This window comes from Tyto alba, unplaced genomic scaffold (genome assembly GCF_018691265.1).
Source record: "Tyto alba isolate M040663 unplaced genomic scaffold, T.alba_DEE_v4.0 Super-Scaffold_33, whole genome shotgun sequence".
Classification (NCBI taxonomy): domain Eukaryota; kingdom Metazoa; phylum Chordata; class Aves; order Strigiformes; family Tytonidae; genus Tyto; species Tyto alba.
The window spans coordinates 996066-1014912 of record NW_024881308.1 but is presented as its reverse complement, the minus strand read 5'-3'; the positions used below and the strand labels follow the sequence as shown (position 1 = coordinate 1014912).

Genomic DNA, 18847 nt, shown 5'->3' with positions numbered 1-18847 from the left:
CAGCGGCTCTCACCTCTCTATCTCCTTGGAGCTGAGAAGGAGAGGATGACTTCTGTGTACCCCCACCCTATCTATCACGTCTGTAGACAATTTCCCACCTCTGTTTTTCTCGCCACACTCACAGGTTAACAAAGTCCTACATCAAAAGTGATTGGGACTGCAATGCAACAGGTCTCCCTTCCTTCCCTCTAAGGTATTGTACTGGTATCAGAGGAGAAATTATTTTGTTCAAGTTGTTGTATAATACTTAAGTTTGGAAACATCTAAAGCTGGTCGTGAATCTACCTACTTTTTCTGTATAATACCTTTCCTTTGAAAATAGTGTCATATGTAAACGCATGTAAATATAACCATAATTTTGATTGTTATGCTCTCAAATGCATTTCTCTGTTCTGTTTGCAGACAATGAAGCAGCTCAAACAGCTGTCTTTGTGTGCTGTACGTATCCCTCCTCTGCAGGTGATCATGTATTAGTACATATCACTTGTTTTGCAGCAAAGCTTCAGAATCCAAACCAAAATGAGAGTCCGTTTATGGAAGGGTTCCACACAGAATAACGGGACAGATCCAGCCCCCAAAAATCTCCTGTATTGGTTATGGTGTATGGAGACCAGGCAAGATCTGGAAATGTTTAAGCTACACAGCGTGGATCCAGGCTGTGCTCAGCTCTGGAGATCTGCTGATAGTGCACCTTGCTGCAGAGATGCTCCTCCATGTGCAAGCAGCAGGATGCCAGGGTGCTAGTACATGAGCTGTCCTGTATTTCTTCCCCCTTGCAGTCCTCCACACCTTGTTGTTCCCTTATCACCACTGTCAGGTGCCTGTTGCTCTCCTGCCACACACATTGGTGGCCAGTGAGCCGCGTGCCTTTCACTAGCTGCAATATGCAGGGTGGCAAACCCACTTTGGGTTCCTCCAGCTGCTGGTCTTAAGCAGAGATGCCTCAGAAGGGCTCTCGGTCATGTCCTGTCACCCTGGTGTCCCTTCAGCTCTACTTTCCCTTTACTTCCTTACATTTGTGGCAAAGCTATTTTGAGAGAATGGGGATTAATTTTAAACGTGTGGAGTTTGTGCCAGTTCTGGTCTTTCCCGACAGTGAGCAGAAGCATGAGAAAAAGCCACCAGAAGCAGCATGCTACACAGTGCTAAGTGGTTGTATGACACACCAAGCTGCTAACGAAGGAAGGGCTTGTATGCAAACTCCATGTATGATTAGGCACAGGAAGGTTATTTGCGTGGGACCTCTCCAGCCCAGATCAGAAAGTCACAGCACTTAAATGGCTCAGGCAGGTCTTAGTGAGATACCTCAATATTGTGCTTCCGGAAAACTCAGGTTTTGAAAAATAACGTTCTACCTGCTCTTGTTTGCTACAGTGTATGAGATGTGCCCAGTATAAATGTAGATAATACATACAAAACCAAGCAAACAAAAAAACCTGAAGGACAGCCTTGCAAGACACGCACAGCAGGATCGGTGGGAAACACGGGGGTTCTTTGCAAGCAGCACTCTGATCAAACTGCACCAGAGCGGGAAATGCATGAGCCTTTTGGGGAAGATCAGGCTGGAGGAGGAAGTTAAATGCAGTCGGGTTTAGAAGCGTCTCCTGAAATAGAGGAAAGCGTGAAGACAAGTGGGCAAGAAATGCAGTTCTCGGGCACTGAAGAAATCTTCTCTCAGCTTCCTTGGGTTTCCAGCCTGTCTCAACAGACAGGAGCAGGGTGAGGCAAAGCACAGGAAGCATTCTGCTCATGCCAACAAACTCCCTGAGAGTCAATCAGGTGTAATGAACGTTCCTCGTTACCACCCCTGTGACTGACACCCCGGCCCTTCTTTTGACACCTCTGAGGGTCTCCAGGGGCTTGGGGAAGTGCTTTTCCCCTGTCAGTAACACACCGGAGGGGTCCTGGAGGCGGGGTCCCTATCCCGGAAGCTGGAAAAGGCATAAATAGAAAAAGGCATGAACAGAACAATCCTTTAGTAAGGAATTACTCAATGATTGTCTGCCGGCAGGGAGCTTTAGACATGCAAATGTGAAGGAAACAAGCAATCTGCTTGCAGCTTTCCACACATCAACAATATTTAATTATTAAGATAAGTCATATAATAACTATGATGTTCATTATTGTGGGGTTTTTTTTTGGGTTTTTGTTTTTTTTTTTTTTTGAGGGGGGGAGTGTTGATGGAATGCATTTATATGTCAACTTGAAAAAAAGTTTTTTTTCTGTGTTGCAAGCTATAGTGACAAAGGAGATGTGGGATTATTGTATTAAATAATTAAAGAAAGGTTTTGCAGAATGAAAAAAAAAAAACGTTTTTCCTCTTTTCATGACATTTATCCTGCAGTAATCTGCACAAAGCTGATGTCAGGGGTCAGCGACAGCTGGCTCCAGCTGTGCTGCTCCACAGGCCTGCACCACCCCTCCTGAAGCCAGGAGAACCTACTCCAGTTACTGACGTCAATCATATGTATTTTTGCAGGACCAAAGTGTTTTTCCAACAAAGAACTTTTGATTGGTTTACTAGCCTGAAATAGTAATTGCCACGTGTTTCTTTACCATTGCCAGGTAACAGCTTTCTGCTTAAAACAGTAACTGGCAGGAGGAAAATCTGACATTTCTGCAGTGCCACTGTCTTTTTGTATTAATTTATATTTTCTCATATTAATCCGGGTTTGTACGAAGGGGCAAACTGGAGGGCTGTGTCCTGCAAGCTGTTTGGTGGGGATCGCCTCTGTTGTAACCCCCACACGCTGCAGTGTCTTTTTAGGGAGTGAGCACTGCGCGCTGGGGACCGCGGGCCCGCTCATTACCCAGAGACTTTTAATTAAAATTCAGCATTGTGGCCTTTGCTGAATTGGTGTCAGGTCACTCTCTGGCTTCTTTTCCATCTACCCAGTGGTAAAACTAAATGAAGTATAATTCATTGATATTTATAAAGTCCGAAACCTGCAGATGGAAAGTTCCTCTGAATTAAAATTGCTCTGAATTAACAGCCTCGCTTCCTATCGATTGCCTCCAAAGGCCGCAATTACGTTTCCCTCAGACTCCATCCAGGAAACGCTCCCGCACACGCGTTTGCAGCAGCGGGCGCGCAGCCCCGCGGCCGCCCCCCCCCCCCCCCCGCTCCCACGCACGCGGCCGGCCCCACGCCCCGCGGCCCCTGTGCCCGCCGCCCCACGCTGCGGGGGGAGCGCGACGGGACACACCCAGCGCGGGGCGGGCACGTCCGTCCACCCGCGGGGGCGCGCGCGCGCGCCCGCCCCCCCGCCCCGGCTCCGCGCGCTCGGACGCAGGCGCGCGCGGGCGGCGCGGGGCGGGCCGGGTCACGTGCCGCGGCGGCGGAGGGAGGCGGCGGAGCGGCGCCGGCCTGCGCTGGGTGTCCCGGGCGGCCCCGGCCCCGCGCGCGACCCCCGCCCCCCCCCCCCCCCCGCCCCCCCGGCCCCGCGCGCGCCCCTCGCCCGCCGAGGCGGCCCCCGCCCCTCCTGCGCGCGCTCGCGGCCCGGGCGCGGCGGCGGAGGCGGCGGAGGCGTCGCGGCCGCCAGCAGCGGCGGCAGCGCCAGGTGAGGGCGGGGCGGGCCCGCGGCGAGGCCTTTCCGCCGCCCGCGGGGACCCGGCGGCGGCCGTGACAGGGGCGACGGGGCGGAAGCGGCGCCCCGGAAACGGCGGGGCCGACGGCGGCTGAGGCGGGGAGCGAGGCCGGGCCCGCGGGTGGCGGCGGGCGCGGGCCGCAGGCGGGCGGCGCGGCGGGAAGGGGCAGCGGGGCCTGGCGGGGCGGGGCGCGGAGCGGAGCGAGGGCCCGGCCCGCCGCCGGCGGAGCGCCCCGCGGGGCCGGGCCGGGCCGGGCCGGGATGCCCAGGCCGAGGGGCGTCGGGGGCGGCTCGGCAGGAGCCTGTCAGCGCGCTGCGGGGCGCCGCGGCCTGCAGCCTGCCCTCGCTCCGTCGCGCCGGAGCTGCCCCCGGCCGAGCCGGCTGCTGGACTGGCCCCGTTTCCCCTGACGCTCAAATCTCAACCTTCTGCTGCAACCTGTTAAACCCTGAATCAGCCCTACGCCCTCGGTCGCGGCCTGAGGCCAAGAGGTGGTCGTTCGGGGCTGCAGCACCACGCGAGAGCAGCCTTTTATTTCCTGGGGGAGGAAAGCGTTTCTGAGCTAGATGCGGAAGGCAGTCAGGGTGCTGTCAGCCGACTTAGGACATTGTTTCTGATTTTAGTTTCTCCACCTTGACCTCTTGTGGGTGTTGACGTCTTTGTAAGATGTCAGTGAGGATGTGTTGATATTTCTTTGAACCCAAGCTTTTGTTTTAATTCCTCGGTACCTCTTTAAAATAGTTAGAGAAAGGCTATGTGACTTAGTCCTTTGGCCTGATTTCTGCATTTCTCTAAATTTCATCTACTTTTAGAACATCTCGGAAGAGTCAAGGTTCCAGTTCCTTCAGACTTCTTCGGGGAATGGGAAGCCGAGAGCTTTTCTGTCACTCACCTCTGTGGTGTTGAAAGCGGACTGCAACTTGTAGCATTATGAGCTTTGTCTCTTCATAACCCCTCAGCTTCCAGGCATGCAGATTTGTGCTCATTCCACTAACTGAAAACTGTAGCGAAACCTTCCTCCTTTGAATTTCATTAGAGGAAAGACAGTGCCTCTTGTTGGTATTTGTAATTATTGTGCATTGTAGTCTTTATGACTGGTCCTTTAGCTGAAACATCTTTCAGCATTTCCCATGTGAGAAAAAGGTCCCCAAGTGTAATAATGACAACTTTTGGATTTAGCAGCTCTTTTTCATCAATAGCAAGCAGTCCCAGCTTTTCTGTGCATCTTGTGGAGAGAGAAACAAAGGTCTCAAGGCACATACCCAAAATGGCCAGGTCTACAAGCCTCTGTGCTAAATGTGCTACCTACAGCGAGACATCAGGGTGTTTGCTAGAAATTCATGTGCTCTTCACATATTCACCAGGCCACATGGCTTCCTTTGCAAGCTAATTGGCTTTACCAGGAAATTTCTCACAGTAATACTGTATCCTGACTCCCGTGAGGAAAAAATAAAACGAGGTGTCTGCACACAAACCTGATCTTCTATTGAGAAATTACACTTCTTAATATTTTAAACGTACAAAAAGATACTGTGTTAGGCTTTGGATTTTGGCTGGAAAAACTCCCAGCAGCGCTCCCCAGCCATTCTCTCCAGAAGTCCTATTCTATAGAACTTGGAGGGAGGAGTTGTTTACAGTAGGCTTCCAGCTGAGTGATTTTACACTATTCTAGTAAAAACATAGGTGTTTCCTTAAAATAAAAAACAACTGTGTGTGGGGAAACCTGAGAAATCCAGGCCCTCTCTGTGCATCTCTAAACTAAGTGTTAGTGTTTTCGTTTTTCAGTGGCTTAAGTAGTTGAAAATACAGGGGATGTAGAGATAAATTCTGCTGAATGATTGTAATGCCGTTCTTAATTCTCTTTAAGTATGATACTGTCAAAGATTATGTGCCTTTGTAGTAGATGTTAAATATTTCAAACCGATAACTAAACTGTTAAGCAGATCTACAGTATTTTTTTTTTTCTAATACAATATTGATTGCTTTCGAATGGAAGCTGGAGTTATAACTGAGTTACACAGACACATTAAATTTAATAGATTTGCAGTGGCAAAGGGTTTGCTACTGAAGATATCAAAGAGTTAATGTGGCTGTAACGTTTTGATTGCATTGGGAATAGTGAAATTTTATAGGTCACTAGTGTACCTCTGAAGGGCAGAAGGCATGATGGTGGTGTCTGTTTCAAAATCATGTGGTCGATTGAGAAATACAGACGCTGTAGCGTAGAGAGAATGTGTGAGCAGAAGGCCTGTTAGTGTGTAGATCATTCAACGGGAAGACTTAATCCTGTGTATTGTAAAAACTGTGTTCAAGCATAAATTTGTTCCTTAGTGTTGGGCTAGAGCAGAAGTAATGACAGAGAATGCATAGGGTTGGGAAAAGTTAAGGGGCAGAAGTGGGAGGAGAAATAATTTGAGATGACATGGACGTGAAGCAGGGAAGATGCATCGCCAAACTCCGGGTGAGATGTTGTCTATCTGTTAGCCAGATGACCAACTCACCTTTGCTCTGCTGAAGCCATGGATATTTTGTGTTTTGTCTTGATGCTGTTATGAACTCTGCGGTCCCCTCCAGGATGGATCACTGATGTTCTTCAGCGGGAATTACTTCTTGCAGATAACTGACCGTTTCAGCCACACAGGCAACATGTTCCTTAGTTTGTACGTGTTGACAGCTGAAGGTCTGTCTCGAGATGGTGTATGAAACTCAGTTTGTCTAGTGTCCTGGATAATTAGAAGGAAGGAAGGAAAGATGTTTTGTCTGTGATGTCGCTGGAGTTGAAAGTTCATCTAAGCTTTGGATTACACAGAGGGATAGCAGTGGAAGTTTACCAGAGGTCCCAGAGCCTGGGGTTTTTCTCAGTCCATTGCGAGTCATTTTCTGTCCAGTGTGTCCTCTGTCATTACTTGATGCTATTAACAGCATCCAGCCTGCACTCTGAATAACCCATCAAAAATTGCTGTTGTTGGAATTGAAAATATAAACGAGAAGTGCATTCTGTCATGTATATGTTACAGCCTTGAGGTTGTGTCACAGTAAATATCCTTTCCTTACAGATTTTGGAACAAAGAAAGGCGGCCAGTGCATGGCACAGTGTAGCTGGTTTGGGAGCTGGGGTGAGGGAGGGAGGTGCGCGGGGGACCCCACAGATTGTGAGAGCCATCGTCTTTTTGGTACTGAGAGGACTGTTTCCTGCTTCTCCAGCTTCAGTGAGTAGACGTGAAACATAACCCTGCACAGGTGTTTGGATCAGATTAGTATGAAAATTGAAAAGTACAGAAGATGAATGATGCCTTGTCTAAATTCATTTGTCTTCCATGTAAACCGATAATTTGGGACAGGAAGTTGCTTATACTGAGTTGTGTATGTGGGAGCCTGAGCATTAGGTTTGGTGTATGAAAGGGAATGATCTAATTATTCCCACCAAAAGATGCATGCTATTAAATTCTCCAAGTCCTGTGCATATAATTTTCATTTTATAATTTTTATTCTTTTTAAAATCAGATGACCTACCAAGACTGTGCAGCTGGTATGAGATGGTGTTTCTTATCATGGTTTCTGGGTAGTACTTAAAGAGAATGAATTAGATGCAAGCCTCAGTGCTGTGCATACATCTGCACAGGCACACTCTCACAAGCCTCCCTTCTGGCTGGAAAGGACAAGGAAAATGTGAGGAGTTATTTCTTCCTTGCTTCCTGATAAATCGGAAGCTTTGGCATCTGTAACAAGGTCATTTTTCCCATCAGTGAGATGAGGTACAAGCCTCATACTGGCAATTCTGATGGGTCTCTTTCCCAGAGAAGTTGAGGAGCTAGCAGTTGCAGTCTTGGGACTATGGCTGTAGGAGCTGAACCTCCCAAGGCAAAAATGTTACCCTTCTTTTTAGTGAGGCTCAATTAAGAATAATACCGGACAGGAAATAGTTTCTCATCTTTTGGTTGCAGGATGGGAAAATGTTCCTTCTGAGGGTGTTTTGGGGTGCTCTTCCCATCCCAGCAAGAATGCATTGCCATCTAGTTCTGCTACATCCTAGTTTTACTGGGAGGTGCAAAGTTGGCCAGTGATTACGTGGTTCTTAATAGCAGTAGTGACAATAAATAACACTTTTGACATTTGATTCTTCTGGAAGCCCAGAGCAGCACAAAAAAAGCTGCAAGTTTTTATACAGTCAGGAAACTCAGCACAATCTTGATTTTAACAAAAGCTATACCTACTTCTGTTATATGAAGATTATTTTGTTTCAGTCAGAGAAAACAGTCTCCATGTTATTGAGTGCTTTCATATCAAAGGGTTTAGTGTTAAGCTGTTCATTTTAGCTTAAATCTTTTCTTCATGCTCTATAACATTTCAGAATTTTTAAAACTTTAGTTAGTTTCCCAGACTTTTATTACATGTGAGAAGGAAGAATAAAAAGAGGTACAGTTTTCAGTCAAACCTTAGTTCAGGACTGGTAATCACAAGGATACCTGGACTGGTTATATTGGCGTTTATGAAGCTCGGTGAAAATTTGGTGATAAAGGAGTACCTCTGGGGCATGTCAGCCCAGAAAGGTTTGGTAGTCATTAAACTCGACTTTAAATAAAAAGCTCGTCGCAACACAAACAATGAGTAGATTGCTACTCGAAAAGGAGTTTTCTCACAGCCTTTGGAAGGCAAGATAAAATACAGTTTCTCGTCAAGATGCATCTAATTTTAAATAACATCTCATATTTGCTGATTGCATCAGTGGATCTTTGTGAAAAGTTACATACTGCAAAGCTCTGTTGTAGTATTAATCTGTTACAAGCTATGGTGTATTTCTTCCAAATGGGAATATCCTTAATATGTGAAATTAATATTTCAGCTAATGGAAAATGATTGATCAAAGATTACATTGTGTAGGCTACAGCTTCCAAGAAAATTGCTGATTCCATGTTAACTTGTGTCTTAGGAAGAAGGCTGGCAGCCTTCTTGTGTTGGTATCTCAACTGCCAAAAGTGGGAATTTCTACGTGGCTAACTTAGTTGCAGTTGAATCTTGTTCTGGAGTTATCATCTTGCTTTTAAAGTAACCCTGATGATCTTGTCAGTCAAATTCTCTTGAAATAAGAATTAATGGCTCAGTTGAGACGTATCCATTGCAGCTTGGCATGAGTTGTGGGGGTGTCAACAAACTTGATGAAACTTTAACAAACCAATGTTGCACTAAACTTGCTGTCAAAATACATCGAGATATCACTGCAAAAGGTCATATGTGTTAGAACAAGCTGTAATTTTCTCCTTGTGGGAAACACTTGGTTTTAGGTGTTTTATGCTTGAGGGCTTTGGGAGTGCAGCAGAACAGTGTGAAGAGTGGTGAGTAGTTCTGTATCAGAATGAGTGAATGAAGCCTGTCTTCTTGTAGACTTAGTTATTTTGTTTTCTTGACATTTGGCAAAATGTAAGCTCTAACCAGAACTCTGCATAGCCAGAACACTTCACAGGGCTGCTTTTATGGGTTCATTGGTGTCTACTAAGGCAGGTGTTCAGTCTCTAGGCATTCCCAAGGTCTTTATCAGATAATTTATTGTAATGAAAGCTGGAGTTAATGAACCAATGTTGATTAATTATTTTCCTTAACCAAATTTGATATCATCTCATGTGTACAACAGGAATGGAGATGGCAGCAGTTCCTTCCATAGCCTGGGCTGAGCATCCTAAGTTTCTTACCGGAGTTTACTAGGGCAGCCTGTCTTTCCCAGTCCTCTCTTCTCTGGAGCAGTTGGGTGTCCACAAACCATCTCATACCCTCCACCAGTGGTGAGGCAGGGTCACCCTTTCCCTTGAAGGGAGAATTGGAGGAACAAAAAGCCTCTCAGTTCATTGCACCAAGGAGTTCAGATGATTTTTCTCCCCAGTTCACCACCCTTCAGCCAAATGTCGACTCTTACCCCTGCCTCATCAAGGCATGGATAGTTTGAATGGGAGCTGACTTCTGTCAGCTTTGAGGCCTTCTTAGAAACAGCTTTTACTGGGCAGGTAAGGACCGTCCCTTCATGTGAACTCTTAGCATGGCTTTGGAGGTAACCAGCCAGTTTGTTACATGCCTCAGTTTTAGGCCATCTAAAATAGTCTGTGGAACATCCTATAATAAAAAAGGTGAAAAAATAGAACTGCTGCAGTATCTGCTATAGAACGTGGAAAGCTTTTTTAGTTTTGGCTTGCGCTTACTACATGATATTAAAATTTAATATTTCGGATTTTGATTTTGCTTGTCAGCTTGGTGTCTGGTCATGGTATTTAGGCAAGTTTGCATACAGCTGGAACCAGCGAAGTTACTGCTTATGATTTAACCACTCAGGTCTTCTACTTGGTACTCTACTGCTTCTTGAATTACAGTGCTTATTTAGAAATAAGATAGCAGGGGTTGAAAAGTGTCAGATGACTATTAAAAGTGCTACAAAGCATATATGATCTGATTTAATCATTCTTTCCTTCTCTTCGAGTTGCTGGGGTGGCAGAAGTGCAAAGTCTGTGGCACAGCAGTAAGGCTTTTAAAGCAATTTTACTTTGTCATTTAGATAGACAAAGCAGAACTTTGCTATCTTCTTTCAGGGTCTTCTTCCCTGTTCTGCTTCCCCAGTTTGCTGTTGGGTAGTCCCCCTCCCCACTGATGAGCAGGCTGGCATGTGAGCAGAAAATCTGCTTGAAGAGCAACACTGGGATGTTAATATAAATCATCTTTATTTGAGGGGCGTTTTTTTGTTTTTGCTGAAGCCGTTAGCTTTACTGCTGCATTTTAATTATCCTGAGAGGTTTGAGTGCAACCTGATGGGACTGTGAACAGGAGCAGTTTCTGGAGATGGATTCATCTCACTGCTTTGACCACCCGCAATAAAAATGTCCATCTGAGGTGGTTGTGTGGGCTCATAACATGTTTCTGGAACAGGCTGAGCCTGAGCTGGTTTAGACACCTACTTAGGATGAGCTGAAGTGCATCCTAATTGTGCCAGTTTCTCTTTTCTGAAGATGAATTTAATCTAGAAGAGTTTATCTTAAGACTTAAATAAATACATTATTCTAGATAAAATTTGCAGTCTTTAAAAGAGTAAAGTTATATTTCTAGCCAAAGGGAGTGTTCAGTTTTTTGCCTATAATGAAAGGTTGATTCTCCCAGATCCTCAGTTTTTGCTGTTAATATTTGAATATGTGCTTTTTGCATTACTAAGGAGAGAGTTGGATTTGGTGCAAAACTGCATATTAAAAATCAAGATTCTCACTGTTATATTCCGTATTTTTGTTATTTTGCATCATCGATGAAAATGATGCTTTTCTTTCAGGATCACATTTTTGGGAGTTGCTGTTTAACCATGTTTGCCAGTCTGGAATTACCTGAAGACCTGTCACATGTCACAAAATACTGAAGTTGTGGAATTTGTTTTGGTAGGTAAAATAACCATTTGATGCATTTGAATATCTCTCTTAGATATTCTCCTCCTAACTGTCCCACTAATAGGTCCTTGCCTCTGATGTTTGTGTGTGTGTTTTTGAGGGGCTGGGCTGTCTCCAGAGCTGACTTTTCAGACTGCGGTAGAGGACTACGGGCATTTGCCATCAACTTTGTAGCTGTTCTCAGATCTACCTCCTAAAGAGAACGGTTGAAACACTTTTGTGGTGTTAGCCCTCTTTAATGCCGAAGTTTGAAGTTCCAAATTACTGGAACTACCCATAGCTAAGTTGTTTCAGAGGAAATTTTACTGTGCTGTTAAGTTTAGTTTTAGGTATTCTTTTGTATTATAACTGTGATTCTTAGCCCTATTTAATCTCCTCGTGTAACAATATGACACTTGTCTAGAATTTGTTTAAAAGTCTTTTTTTGTGTATTTTTGCCAAAACCAATTATGTTATTTTAATCTTGTATCATAGAATGGTTGTGTGTATATCGGTTTACTCATTGATCAGATTTAGCATGCTCCAAGATCACTGTGCTAGGCAACAAAATGGTTGAAAGAATTGTAGGAAGGTAATACACTGTTTACAAATTTGCAATAAAAACAATATCATGATCGTAGTGTTTCTGGGTTTTATAAGTGGTACGCTTTAAAAGTATACCTGTGTGGTGGGAGCATGTGTGTCTATGTTACATATTAAAAGAAAGCCGTCTTCTCAGCAGTATTCTGCCAATGGTAAACCTCCTCTGTCTCCATCCTGAAAAACTGAATAAATGCCTTTAGGTGCCAGTGAGAAAATATGTACAACAAAGGAAACAAGAAAGCTTTCAAGTGTATTATTTAAGACATGCATTTTTTTTCCGATTTCCTTTTTTTTTTTTTTTTTCCTATTAAGTTGCTTGAAAACCATTTTTCAATGGAGACAGAAGCAGGGAGAGTTCTGCATCCTTCAGAAATTATGTTGCTACTACTGTCAAAGACTTTTTCTTCTCTCAGTTCTGGATTCACCAAAGAACTTCACTGGTGTAGTCTCATTTCTGGACTGATTTTTCTCTGTCTTCCCTGTTGCAGCTTGAAATAACAGCCAGTGTAAGGGTGAGGGCCCTGCTCAGTGCTAACTTCTGCCATCTGCTAGTGAAGGCCATCAGGCCATCCTTCCTTCTGCTCTCACCCTTTCCAGTCTTCTGTGTTATTATAAGAGTGCTTTTTCAGGTTTAGAATGGGATTTTAATACTTTTTATTTAATTGGGCTCCGTGCATATTTGTTTTGAGAGGGTGCATGTTCTGATGCGACATTGGTTGTGAAAGTGTTTATTCTGAGTTGCCCAAAATGTATAAACAGCTTATAAATCAATAGACTGTGTGGCAGGAAACCTCGGACAAGTTAACAAGGCTTTGTCTAGTTTGGTTTATTTGCTTTGTGTAGTGCAATGATTAGAAGAAAGCAACAGAAGAGGCTTTGAGTTCTGTTTAAGAAACAAATGGACATAACCCTAAGTTTGGATCAGTTGAGCAGATCTAGGATGAGGATACCAATATAACCAGTTTTTGGGTGTTTTTGCCTCCTTTGTTTCTTTTAACCCCAGAGACCAGCACTTCCATCTGGTGATGCTGGCACTCCAGAGCCTGCCGGCTTTAGTGTTCAGCTGCTCCCCAGTTAGCGACAACTGGCTGTTTCAGATTTTGCTCTGATCCCATTTCTCCCAGGGACTGAACGGGATTTTCTAAGTATTGCCCAGTCACAGGGCACTGGGTTTGTTATGCAGGTTTACTTCTACTATCAGGGCTGTTGGTTGCGAACGACACACGGCATGACGAGCTGCCTTCTGGGTTCCCAGCTGTCCATCAGCCCAGAACTGGACTGTGGCATTGCTGTTTCCTACATTAATTCTTCCTCTGGAGAGCCTCTATCTTGCACATTTGAGTCAGTCAATTGTTTTATCAATATGCTGAGTGTACCTGGGAGCACTAGCCTCCAGCAGCCCAGGGTGTGCCCTGTATCCTTCAGTTTGGAGACTCTGGTCTTCATGGGCTATCCCCTGCTACCCCTTACCCCCACACAATGCTGCAGGTGCATTTTGGTTATTAGTCCTGTTATCTGGCAATTTTTCCTCACCTCTCTTACCTCAGTTAAATATTTCTAATAGTTAGACTATACTGGATAAAACCAACTTTATACTAGGCAGGCATGACACTTTTTATGCTGCTGTAGCCTGTCCCAGGCCAGGTTCATGGGTACATGGTTGCCACGTTGTAGCACTGGACTTGCTCTGAGTTTCCAGAAACAATTGTGTAATGGGAAATACTAAGTTGAAAACTAAAACAGCAGGGTGCAGGGGCAGGAAGGAGGCCATGCGTATTCTTCGAATGGAGAATATTATTCAGAGACCTTTTTGTGTTGCCTTGTGTGCATTAATGCTTAGGTTCATGAAATGTGCTGTGGTCGTGCAGATCCAATTCAGGTATGGTTCTTACTCATCAGAGATACCCCATCACCCGCTGGGAGTTCATCTAGTTTACAGGAATTGTTGAATGATCAGAGTTTTACTTGTGTGTGCCTATGCTAAAGGCTTTTTGTGTTTATGTGAAAGTGTTGAGTGAAGGTACATGCTAATTATGGTCATGTGCTGGCTCATGATTTATGGAAGTCAACCCTATAATCAGGAATTACAGAATTTGTTAGGACAAGGGATGTAGCTGGGATTCATTTGGTTTGAGATGGACGGCGTGCTGCGCTCTGCCCAAAGACAAAAATTTCACAAATCATTACTTCCTCCTGTCATACTGGAGATAAACTATATCTGAATGCAGGAATGGAGAGGGAGAGAGGGAAGATGGATGTAGCAGAGACCCTTAAGGAGTGTAATGCAAAAAAAAACCAAACAAACACGCAAACAAAACAAAACAAAAAAAATAAAAAACCAAAAAACAAAGGGAGCTGTAGCTACATGTTCTTATCTGGAAAGTAAAATTTAAAGCTCAGTCTGTGGGGTTTTTTCCTTAACTCAAGCTTTCCCTACAGACCTATGATTTTCTGAGTCAAATGAAGCAAGGCCTGTGGTCCTTCAGGATTTAGCAAACTATATTTTAATAGTGTTCATGAATGGCAATAGGTTAAACAAATCCTGTCAGATTTTGGCACGTTGAGGTGAGGTTGGTGGAATCTGGTCTAAGCTGCAGCATTTTCATGAAATCTTTAAAACCATAGTTTAAGCAACCTGGAAGTCTTCTGCTCTTTCACGAAGATGGGTGCTTCAGACATTTCCATTAAAAAAAAAATTGAAATGTTTGTGTTCTTATAGAGAAATTTTTATTTCTTCGGTGTCAGGGATTGTCAGAGGTACTCAGTGTTTCTTGCTGCGGGTGGAACACCTAATCCCCTCTAAGTAATTGTGATTTTTCAACACATAAGAGCTTGTATATTGAGCTGAGATTTATCTTCTGGAAAAGCTTAGTCAAGATTTTCAGATAAGCAATTTTCTGTGTAAATTTCTTCAAAATATAGTGCTTGTATTTCACAGGATGCTCGCCTCAGTGGACAGAATGACTGTGCTTGGTTGTTAAAAAGATTATTTGTGTAGGACTCCCAGCTCCTTTCTTTCTGAAGTCAGTGTATGTGTAATGAATGATGTAGGGATGCAGAAGGAGAATCAATTCTCTCCTGATTGGTGTAAAGCCAGCTCTGGTAAAGAAGTTCCCTGTCCAAGAAATTATGTGTGAAAACCAATTAAAACAGTTTTTCACAGATGCCTATTAATTGTCATTCTCATTTTCTGGGTACCTGACGTGAAATTGAGTAGTTTTAACTTAATGCAGATGCCAGAGACACTCAGACCTGTAATTTACATACAGAGCTTAGCAGCAAGGAGTCTGGGAGGTAAAAAAAGATTTAATTGTCTCCATGTTCACCTGGGAATGAATTTTTGTCTCTATTCCCCACCTTTAAAATTCCCGTAGTAATAATAAGTAACTTAGGAGAGCACTATGGAAATAGACCAGAGACAGTGAAACGTTTTTACTTACTTTCTGTTGCAGGACTGCAGAAGAGCTTGTGAGACAGAAGTAGCTTTGTTTTTAATCCAAGATTTGAGTCATGTTTGAGAATGAAGGCCTGGTGCTGCAGTGTGAAGGCAGTAACTATATGTAAAATAGGTGATTATTCCTTAATGCCGTTTAGCCTGCCTATTGTAGTGTAGGGTTTCAAGGGAGAAAAAACCCTGTATTTTGTAAAAGCACAGTGTGTGCGTAGAGACCTAACCAAAAGCTGAGGGTATTTTATGACTTCCGAGTCCTTTTTTCTTCATTTTAATACTGTCCCTTCAGCAATGTTATGTGAGTGTGCAAACAATGTAGGACTGAATCTAAGCTTGTCTAACATAGTGACATTTTTTAATTAGAAATGGCTTTTTTTTCTAGCCAGTATCTGTGGCTCACCTTTAATCTCAGAGTTGTGGTTTTAATTTGTGTTGAGAATTTGAACCTCTGCCAAAATCTCAATCTATATCCTATTGAAGGGTAAGTCATCGGGATCTAAATGTTTTGGGTGGGTTGTGCTGAATACCAACAGCTTTGAGGTTATGAGGTTTTGACAGTTCTGGCTGTTGAACTGATTTGGTTTGGACAGCAGTGGTCAGGAACAAGTCCCTTTTTTGGTTTTGACAACAGCTTTGGCTGTTGGTGTAGATGGTTTTAGTCCTTTAGCAATACTTAGTGTTGAGTGTGAGAATAGTCTTGCCTGGAGGAGTTAGTGCTGTAGCCCTTGTAACAGCTTGTGTTGGAGGGGAAAAATGTGTATCTTAACTGAGATACATCTACACTGTAGATGTAGGGATAGCATTTATCGTGGGTTGTATTTGTGTACACATAACCGCATAGATTACTATCATAATGTCAGGTGATATTTATTGCAAAGTCTAGACGTTTTATAAAGTAAAATAACATCAGGTGTGTGACTTGATTTACTGAAATCATTCTTACCCAAGCTCAACAGGGGCATGGAGGGAGTTGTGAGCTAGCACAAGGGGAACAAATTTCAGGCTGTAATGTGCATAAGCAGCTGAAAACACCCCAATCTTTACAAACTTTTAGAAAGAAGGCATGGTATGCCTGAGATTTCATTGGATGTCAGTAAAATATGTCAGATGCTAATTTTTTCCTGGGGAAAATGTACCGTGGCTTTCCTTCTCTTTTGCTGGACAAAGAAGTGCCTATTGAATCTGCAGTCCCTAAAACTAAATTTGGGGGGTTTTCCAGTCTTTCCATAATTAAAATTTTGCTGTGAGTCTTCTAATTTCCTGGCAGTCAGGCACTGCAGAATTGGTATTCAGTGCTTGCTTGTCCTCTGTACGATACAGAGATGAATGTAATTGATTTTCTTAATATTTTTGTTCCTCTCTACCTTCCTTTCTACTTGACTATTGTTTAGGTCAACTGGAATACTTCTCAAGTCATGTGCAGCAGGTTTCTGTCAGGAAACCACTTCTGTTTGTTCTAGTGGATGAACAGCTTGGATACTGCAATGGCCACTGTTTTCAAAGTCACACAGTTTGTCTCGCAGACCCTAGCATTCGGTCACCCGGTAGGTTTTTCTGTCAATGATCTTATGTGCCATTGAAAGCAGTTGTTAATGTCTTTACACACTTACTATGCTTACTCACTTGTTATTATACTTACTATAATTGTTTTTTTTTTCCCCTTCCAAGCATCATCTTAACGTCTGACAGGCTCCCGTTGTTGGATACAATGGTTTTGGATGATCTGCCTACCTTAAAAGATACATATGCCTCCTTGTACTCCTCAGTTATGGAAGACTTAGAGGTGGATTTTGATTCAGGACTGGAGGAAGATGAACTGAAACAGGAGGCTGCTCCTGAGGATTCCACAATCTTTGTTGCTTTTAAAGGAAATATAGGTGACAGAGACTTTGAGCAGAAACTAGATATCATACTGGAGAATGTACCTGGCCTTTTACACATGGGTAATGTACCTTCTTGTCATTTTTCAACTGTCCTTAAAATATTTATTTACATAGTCAGGGTGCTTGTAAAAAGAAATAATTTTTTTTAGTTACTTAGTTTGTACTAAAATGTGCTGGGTTATTCTTAGTGAATTTGGGAGCTGTTCTCAAGGACACAGAGTTCAAGTTTCTGCAATTATTTTATTGTTTAAGACTGATTTCATTAGTGAGTTCATTTATTCCTATTCGGTTCCCATGTTTTACTTGTTTGTGTGGTTTTTTTTTCCCCCTCTTTCATTTCCCTCTGTTATGCATTGCTGTGTTATAGGCAAGTAAAACCAAACTTGTCCACACAGGAGATGTTTTTTTACTGCCAAAACCATCCAATTTAAACCACTGCAGTTAATCTGAGAATAGGTTCACTCTCAAGTGTAGTAAGGGTGCAGTGTTGTGATGGTCCTGGTCAGTGTGCTTGGACCAATGATATGTTCCCTCCTCACTGCCAGTTTCCCCATGGCTTAATTTCTTGCCATTAGTGCAGTTTGCTGTAGAAACAGGTAAAGCTATTCAGGTTGCTTTAAGCGCGGTGGCAGGAACACATAACCAAAAGAGCTTTGGAGACCGGGGCCGCAGCAGCGCTGATCTGACTTGACGTGATGTCGTGTAACTGCAGTCTAAAAGCTATGTAATTGCCCATACTCCCTCTCTCCCTTTTCCTGCTGTTTGTGAACCAAGCTTTTCCTGGTAACTATAGGTGCCGTCCCAGCACGCTGCTCTTCCAGTGCGTGGTCTTTTGAAATCACACTGTCCAATGAAGAGAATCCACCTTTCTTCTTCAGGCAGGCAGTTTTTGTGTTTAAACAAAACGAATTTTCTAGACTAGGTTTTAAAATGTTCATTACATTGCTTGTTTTTTTAATAATGTAAAATACCTTCTCAGAAGAATAACCTGTGACTTCTGAATAACCGAACCGTATTTCCTTGTCACTTTGTTCTTTTCTTTTCATTTTGTCCAGTTGTAGTCATTTGAGTCTGGCATCAGTTGTTGGAGTCCTTGCTGTTACCTCTTGGGGAGATAAAAAAACTGGGATAAGGCAAAAATGCTGTGAAGAAATACCATTGTTTTGAGCTGTATCTTATAAACAGTTGGAAGTAGATGTAAAACTAATGTAAAACTAACAGATAGTTACTGGTGTAAAAGGATATGTGTTAATACCACAGACAAATTGCGTAGTTTTTGAACGGAAACAAATCTGTAGCTGTATGGAGTTGCTTTTTTTTTATACGGAGTCATCTGTGTGTTGGGTTTGTTATAAATATTGATGGCAGGATTAATAAACATGATTCAGACCTCAGCTGAGAAAGCAGAAAGCAAAATTTTAAAATCAGTGTCAAATTAATTTAAAAATTATCCATGTGACAAGTTATTTAAACTTATTCAGAGCAAAATAGGATATTCAGAATGTTGAGTTAGTAAATAACATTGATTTAGACTTAGCAGATGCAGTGTTTGAAAAATTAAACTGTTACTAATATCTGGATATATTGAAATTGATAATGTAATTTTTATATGTAAAATATTGGAACATTAGTAACGGTAAATATAGGACTGTTCAAACCTCCACAAAATGAGGTTTCAAAACTACTCCTGTCATGTTTCTAGCCAAAAATGTGTTTATAGGCAGAAAGAGGATGAATTTAATAATACCATTACTGTAGCAACAGAAGGGACTTGGTGAATTAGTTAAGATTTCTAAATAGGAATGAGTTATTGGCGTTCTTAAATGATACATTCTTCAGAATCAAAAAGTTAGTAAACTTTTAGTAAATCTGATGTTACAGTGGAAGAACTGGCTGATTAAAATTTGGGCCAATGTTCACTGTTTTCAAAGAGACTT

General features: G+C 43.0%; 1 protein-coding gene across 2 annotated transcripts in view; it reads left to right on the top strand.

The window, feature by feature from the left end:
• Positions 1-3510: 3510 nt before the first annotated feature.
• NCOA6 (nuclear receptor coactivator 6) overlaps positions 3511-18847 on the top strand; it is a 46862-nt gene continuing 31525 nt past the window's right edge. For both annotated transcript variants that reach the window (XM_042800800.1, XM_042800802.1), the window contains exons 1-4: positions 3511-3560; positions 10883-10985; positions 16419-16571; positions 16696-16970. In XM_042800800.1, coding sequence (XP_042656734.1) covers positions 16736-16970 — 235 coding nt within the window. In that variant the 5' untranslated portion in view covers positions 3511-3560; positions 10883-10985; positions 16419-16571; positions 16696-16735. The remainder of the gene's footprint in view (positions 3561-10882; positions 10986-16418; positions 16572-16695; positions 16971-18847) is intronic.